General features: G+C 43.8%; 1 protein-coding gene across 20 annotated transcripts in view; it reads right to left on the bottom strand.

Annotated features, from left to right (window-relative positions):
* dlg2 (discs, large homolog 2 (Drosophila)) overlaps positions 1 to 6,925 on the bottom strand; it is a 262,869-nt gene extending 255,944 nt beyond the window's left edge. For 19 of the 20 annotated variants that reach the window (XM_085797009.1, XM_085797003.1, XM_085797020.1 and 16 more), the window contains exons 1-2: positions 5,391 to 5,535; positions 3,751 to 3,882 (exon numbers count right to left, since the gene is read on the bottom strand). In XM_085797009.1, the coding sequence (XP_085653135.1) occupies positions 3,751 to 3,882; positions 5,391 to 5,409 (151 nt within the window). In that variant the 5' untranslated portion in view covers positions 5,410 to 5,535. Of the gene's footprint in view, positions 1 to 3,750; positions 3,883 to 5,390 lie in introns of all 20 variants that reach the window. The other variant, XM_085797021.1, reaches the window with a different exon arrangement.
* Positions 6,926 to 7,900: the final 975 nt, after the last annotated feature.

Here is a 7,900-nt window from a genome sequence, read left to right on the forward strand (position 1 = left end):
CGCTCTGGTGGACAAGTTGTGACCTGCACATTCACCACGCTATGAGATAATAACACAACGTTACCACACAGAGTTGTTTTAGAGGGAAATACAGAGACTGCTTGATGAAAAACTGTCCCAGATGGGAACACACATCAGCGGTTTTGCATGAATTTCCCTCTAAAACAACTCTGTGTGGTAACGTTGTGTTATTATCTCATAGCGTGGTGAATGTGCAGCTCACAACTTGTCCACCAGAGCGTTGTGGAGTTGTTGGATTGTGTATTGGATGAGTTTGATGAGGTGAAACCAAGAAATCCCATGAGCCTCCGTAGCGTAGCTCTGAGCAGCTCACGGCTCTGCTCTGCCGTTCTAAAAACAGTTTGCACCGACAATTAAAGGTAACAAACCTACTGCTATGACTAAAGAGATTATGGCAATGGGTCAATTTGCCAAACTATCCCTTTAACTATGGCTGTATAAGGCCAAGGCACTGAGTCACACTCTTGGCCCCAGCTTTGACCATCTTTCTCTTTTAGCCGTGTTTGTCTACATGCGCCATCTTGATCCAGCTCCTCTAAAGTCATTCACAAGTTGAGCACAATATTTACTTTACTCTATTGTAAATGTCTAGAACATGTTCTCTCTCCTTTTTTAATAAATGTCTTTATTTAAACTCAGTGGTTGTCCTGTTGTGTTCTTTTTAAGTGGAAACTGGAGATCCTTTGAATCCAGAAGTCACTGCTTCTGATATGAGATTGATACAATAATAACAATAACCAATAAATAATTCAGCTGCTGGATGTTGAGGACTGGTGCCCCATTTTCAACAAGGAACTTTTACTCATAAATTACAATCTCCATCCCTAGCGCTCCTCCTGGTCTCAGATACTGCGGCAGTGCACGGCAGGACGTCGTCTACACAACCTGACGCTGCACCGGTTCACCTGGTGGGTCCACGACTACTGTTGTTTGGTTAAAAAAACACAACAACTCACTGGTACAAACACAAATTGCGACAGTTCCCGCCCTCTGCTCCTGCCTCCAGTGTGCCAGGACTGGGCTCACTGGTCGGCCAAAATATGTAATCAACCCGCCACAAATAGACTCTCACTCTGTGTGAAGCTGAAGCTCTGCACAGGCTCAGCAGCAACGTGCCAAGGTGCATACAGACAGACAGTACATGTACGCCGCCTGGCTTTTACAGAGAATGGGAGATCGGAGCACTGTGATTGGTTCGTTGCATGTCACACCCATAAGAGAGAGACGGTATAAGCAGAGATGGACAGAGTACTCCACCCCAGTATTTGAGTAAAAGTACAAATACTACTGGTCAAAATTTACTCCGTTACAAGTAAAAGTAGCTCAGTCGACATGTTACTTGAGTAAGAGTAAAAAAGTACTTGCTTTTAAAGGTAACTTAAGTATCCAAAAGTACATGCTTTTAAATTTACTTTAAGTAAAAGTAAGAGTAAGAGTACATTTCTTATTTTTCACATCAATGAATTACTCTAATTTTTTCTAAATGAATTCAAGGACCTTTTAACTCTTGTTTCTGAGAATTAACCCTTTGAAACCACCTGCACTGATGTGCTGCTTTTAGGGGTTAGGGTTTCCTTCTTTGACAAACACAGCTTGTGTTCAATAGGATTTTAGAAAAAAGAAAAAAAAAAAAAGCAGACCTGAAAGTAACCAGTACTTTTCAGCCTTCCTAGAAATTAACTCGAGTAAAAGTAAAAATATTTGTCTTGGAAATGTATTCAAGTAAGAGTAATAAGTACCAAAGAAATCTAATACTCAAGTAAAGTACCAATCCTCTGGATATGTACTTAGGTACAGTACTCAAGTAAATTTACTCCATTACTGTCCACCACTGGGTATAAGTACAACCATCCTGAACCATACGATACGACACACCCTGAGTGTATGCAGGTCGGTACACCGTGCACTTTAGATGATAGAGTTTGGACTGCTGAATAAAAAATAAAAATAAAAACTCATGGGTCTTGAGAGACAGATGTATTGTCAGATAGGTATAGTAGATATCGGATCGAAACAATTATCTGAGATGGAGCAGAGGCAGCATGAGGCCAGGTGACTGGTGAGAGAGAGTGATGATTAAAGCCTCACACACATTCGGTTCATTCATTCTTATTTGACTTTGAAAATGGATTCTAGGAGGAGAAATTGTTATCTCAGGGACTTAAAGGGATAGTTCAACATTTTGGCAAGTTGGCCCATTGCCATAATCCCTATAGTCATAGCAGAAGGTTTGTTTAATCGTTTAATTGTTGGTGCAAGCTGTTTTTAGAATGGCGGAGCAGAGCCGCGAGCTGCTCAGAGCTACGCTACGGAGGCTCATGGGATTTCTTGGGTTTCCCTCATCAAACTCATCAAATACACAATCCAACAACTCCACAACGCTCTGGTGGACAAGTTGTGACCTTCACATTCACCACGCTATGAGATAATAACACAACGTTACCACACAGAGTTGTTTTAGAGGGAAATACAGAGACTGCTTGATGAAAAACTGTCCCTGAAGGCAACGTGCATCAGCGGTTTTGCATGAATTTCCCTCTAAAACAACTCTGTCTGGTAACGTTGTGTTATTATCTCATAACGTGGTGAATGTGCAGGTCACAACTTGTCCACCAGAGCGTTGTGGAGTTGTTGGATTGTGTATTTGATGAGTTTGATGAGGGAAACCAAGAAATCCCATGAGCCTCCGTAGCGTAGCTCTGAGCAGCTCACGGCTCTGCTCCGCCGTTCTAAAAATAGCTTGCACCGACAATTAAAGGTAACAAACCTACTGCTATGACTATAGGGATTATGGCAATGGGCCAATTTGCCAAAAATGTTTACCTATCCCTTTAATAACTTTCTAAACTCAGATGCGTATGTATGGACAGTACTGCAGTTGTGCAGATTGACAGATGCTGGATGTGTAGTGTAAAGTGTACCGAAACGTTTGGCTCTTCCCATCACAGACGAACACACAAACGCATTTTTTCTGACATCACTGAAGTGTGAGTGGAAGTTCATTTGGGGAGAGCAGCAGCATCAATGAGCTTCTACTGTAGTTTAGAGGCTCATTACCACTGTTGCGCAACCATCACAGGCTAATTGTGCAATACTGTAGGTCATATTTCACTGAGATATAGTGATTTGGTTATAGAGGAATATAAAACAGACAGAGTAGAGGTTGCTCTGGCACAATATTCATTGAATTATACTTATTCTGACATTTAGAGTAACTGATCCTTGTAAAGCAAAGAAACAAAGTAAAGAGGGAGTGGACAGATTTGGGGGCTGGGTGGCGGGGAAATGTAAACATCGTTCACATGAATTTAAATATTTTAAAGAGTACATTTGTCCCTGACGAGTATGAGCTCACAACAAATCCAGTTTAACCTGACACAACTGCTCCAACATCAGGAGAACACATGTTATGACAGTGATTATTAAACTGACTCTTAGCATCTTCTGTACACTCGTCAAGATCAAACTGTGGACGCTTCAGGAAGAATACAGTCTCCTCTGCAATCCTTCTCACTGTGTTTTGAACTGCCATCTACTAATTGTTTAACATTTTTCACGACAAACTACAGTAATTATCCAAGAATTAGCCTCAGAAACCATCCCTAATGTTTGCCGACGGCCGCTCAAGTCATCGATGCCTTTTTACAGCATCAAAACACACAACAATATGAACTTGACAGGAAGGAACATTAGCGGCTCGATGAAAACGGTGACGTGTTGCTCACTTACCGAGAAGAGCCTCGAACAGGTTGCTTTTGAAAATCCCCATCACTCTCTGAATGGCAGTTTTGAGCTGCTGCTCTTCCGGCTTCCTCAGTTTAGTGCAGTACTCCTCCAAAAGCCCCAGGGCCCGAGCTGTGTCTGCAGAGGAGGGGCAGATAAGAGCAGCTGTAGAGTTTCTTTGGTTTATTCCTATAATACCAAACACATTCTGAATGTCTCGGTGTGACAGCATTCAGCATGATGTGACAATATTGAGTACGTATAGGATCAAACATTTTAGGCCACATCTGCCTTAAAACTACAGATCACAAGTCTTTGGAGATGAGTTGACTAGGTTTAGGTGGGTTTACCTTCCTTTACAGCTCTACACACACACACACACACACACCACTGCAGAGACAACAGACCCAATACATGGCCAATAGTATGTGGACACTCAAGCAATCCAGCCATATGTGGTGGATACATACTGTAGGATTTCCTGCAGATTTTACAACCTGGTGCCAGGGATTCGCTCCCATGCAGCCACAAGGGCATAAGTCAAGTTCAATATTAAAGGATAATTACCATTTTTTTTACATTCTGGACCTTATTTCTAGCATAAAATATGATCATTAGCTCACCCAGATAACTTTGGTGTTATTACAAGTTGTTCCGACGAAATTAGCTCCAGCCGAGAGCCGCGTATATCCGTATAATGGAGTCTACAGGGCAGCAGAATGCAGCCTCTAAATAACACATTATCTGCAGAGAAACTCCTTCATTTCACCAGTATTTAGTTCTGATAGGCTAGTGCTATTCCCCTCTGAGTCCGGGGTTAGCTGTTATCAACATCCGGGGTCTGTAGGTCGACCTACTGACCTCTGAGCGCTGCGCAGCTTGTTGCTACCGCTAATGCTACGGTTCGTTTCTGCGTGTTTCCGACTTGTCAGAACAAAATGAGCAGCTGGATGAAGTTCAGCTTCCACAGGCTTCCTCTCCTCAACCTGGACTCACTAAAGCTCCGGCTAGTTGAGATAAAAATGGACCCGAACGCCGAAGCGGAATGATTATTATCAGAATGAGCCGGGTGGCGCTCAGAGATGACATCATCCAGGTCAGAGGTCAGTAGGTCAACCTACAGACCCCGGATGTTGATAACAGCTAACCCCGGACTCAGAGGGGAATAGCACTAGCCTATCAGAACTAAATATTGGTGAAATGAAGGAGTTTCTCTGCAGATAATGTGTTATTTAGAGGCTGCATTGCGCTGCCTCGTGCACACGCATTATACGGATATACGCGGCTCTCGGCGAGTAAATGATCGTATTTTATGCTAGAAATAAGGTCCAGATTGTAAAAAAGAAACAGTAATTATCCTTTAATGTTGGGGGTTGGGTCATCCCAGAGCTGTTAGAGCATAGGTGGGTGTCTGGGGGTCTGAGCAGACAAGTGAAGATCTCCAACAACCAAATAGAAAAGCAAATATATGTAAAAAAGTTGGAAGAACTGGTTACGTCCATGAAGCTTTCTGCGCTACATTCACAAGCTCAACTCCAGCAGTTTACTCTAAACAACGTGGTGGTGTGACGGCATGCAGGTCTTTAGTATTCTCAGTGTCTGATGGAAGCTGGAGGAGCTACTGTACAAACCATATGACAACGTACCTTTCTTCCTGATAGGCATGGCTGACTCGGTGTAGTGTTTGACTTGACCCGCGGCTCAGGCTTCCAGCTCAGGCTTCAGTGCATGGTCGATGTCAGAAGAAGTTTCCCTTTCTGTGGGAAGGAACATCAACCGGTGGATCTCAAGTCAAACCAAGGTGGAGTCTAGTCTACAGGGAGGATAAGGCCCCCCATGAAGTATCCAGGGGGTCTGTGTCTGGGGCAGCAATAATAAAATAATGTGGAGTCTCTGTCCCAGGTGATAGTAGCTAGCAGTAATCCACACGAGGCTCAGATGAGGTCCTCTACTGTAATCATGTCTGAATGTGCATTAATTCAAGGCTCCTTGATATGAGAGGAGGATCTGGGAGCCCCTTTGATTGTTTTATTTTATTTTTTTTAACACATTGTGCACAGGAGGTTGTGCACTCCTCCAGCCCTGGTCCACAACAACAACATCCACTGTGAAACATCCACCGGCTGCAGACCGCAGAAGGAGAAAGAGAAGAAGTGCCTTGTCATGGCTGATCCGATGCTGTGTGTCCACGCAGACGGGTGGACACCGAGTCCGATGAGCTGCAGCAGCTGATCTCAGTTCTGCTGCTGCTGCTGCTGCTTCACGGTGCTTCACGGTGCAGGCAGCATGCAGCGCTGCCGGCTCTCAGTGGCTCATCGCCGGCGTGCAGTGACAGCCATGGTGGGTCGGTGCTCTGGTCCTGGTCCTGGTCCTGGTCCTAGTCCACCACATCGCGGTGTTTGCGTGTTTTTTGTTGTCTCCACGTAAAGTTTCTGTGAAATCCCCCCCACCTCCTAAAAAAAAAAAAAAAGGGTTAGAAAAAAATTCCCAGACGCCGCAGGACGCAGGCTGCGCTGCAACAGCAGATAATGATAATACAGGAGTTTAGAAAAAGGACAGATAACACGGAGCAGCAGTCACTTCAGAGTTTCTGTCTGGAAGTTCAGATTATGGAGAGACGTGTGCATGTGTGTGTCAGTGTGTGTGTGTAAATGTGTGTGTGTTGTCCCCTCCTCCTCCTCCTCCTCCATGAGGCGGCCGCCGAAGACAATTCATGAAATTAAAACACAAAGGCCTTTAACGCTGCCTGACAGTGACAATGTTGCCTTTATACGTGCAAAAAAAACTAAAAACATACGTGTTGTTGTAGTCTAATGTCCACTAGTTAGGAATAGGAAGCAGCCATGGTGAATCACCAGCAGCAGCAGCAGCCAGATGAAGTGATGCTTCCCCAGTGCGACGCCTGCCTGGCTGTAGGAGAATACCTGTCTGCCAACTGTGGGAGAAAGAAAACGCATGGCTCTCCAACGGCTCCATGAAATGTTCATATCCCGTCAGGAGGACAGGGAGCAGGCGGAGGACAGGTCTCCTCCTGCTGACACAACTCAGCTCTGTCCTTGAGCCGCTGCCACATCTCAGACTCTTCTTGACTGTTTCACCACCATGCAGGACCAGGTGCTGTGAGCTGCTGGAGCTGAGCTGGCGCCGGAGCGTTAGTTAGCCATATGAACTGACAGCAGCAGCAGCAGCAGCATCACCAACAGTTTGGAGAAGAGAGGAACAAGCCGGAGACACTGAGCGCGGTGTGTTCCGGTTGTACCTTTCAAAATAAAACGCGACCTTTTTTCTTTTTTTTTTAAACAACAATAGTCTCTGACTGAATTACAACCAAGCACTGTTCCCTCTAAGGTGTTTTACTGTGCAATTGCACACTGCTCCCCACCTCTTTGCTCAGAAGACAAAAAAGTTGCACACCCAAATGTCAAAACTCTCTTTGGAGCCCATTGGCAAAACATAACAGTTACAATTTTGCAAACTCTCTCTCACACTCACACTCACACAGACACACACACGCACTGTGGTCAGTAGTGCAACTACGATTTAAGTTTTTGCTCGAGAATTATTATTACTGTTCATATCAAGAATGCTTCAGTGCCAAGAGTTGATGACACCAACTTGATGTTAGTTATTTTTTGACATAATTGTTCATATGGCAATAAATGCAAAATCTATTTTGCCAAAACAATATTGTATTTTGTTATCATTAACTGTAACTGACCTAGATATGGAGTAGCCTTTAATGTTGTCAAAATAATCTGTTATTAATCATTATAGTAACAGCCAATTGTATTGATATTTGGAGTTGGACAGGTGAGGCCATAGCACCAGCATATGGACGTACAGAATTTACTAATTTATACCATGATTAATGGACTTCGCGGAAGCAACCGTCCGACGCGAACGCCTCCGCGTCGTCCATTAATTTCTGATAATGGACACCTCGTCGGGCATTATCCCTTACATATAAGATTTAAGGTAAATCAAATTTGACAATATGTTTAATTTAAGTTTAAAAACACCTGAATGTGCTGTCAAATTGAAGGTGTTTGACAGGGCCACTGTGTTACTGAGACACACTGACACACAAGAGTTAAACTCTGGGATTTATCTATTTTCTTTTTACTTTTTTATTCTTCTTTGCTCCTGCTTTTAACTC

Source organism: Trachurus japonicus, chromosome 14 (assembly GCF_045865225.1).
Source record: "Trachurus japonicus isolate A0001 chromosome 14, Traja_1.0".
In the NCBI taxonomy this organism is placed as follows: Eukaryota; Metazoa; Chordata; class Actinopteri; order Carangiformes; family Carangidae; genus Trachurus; species Trachurus japonicus.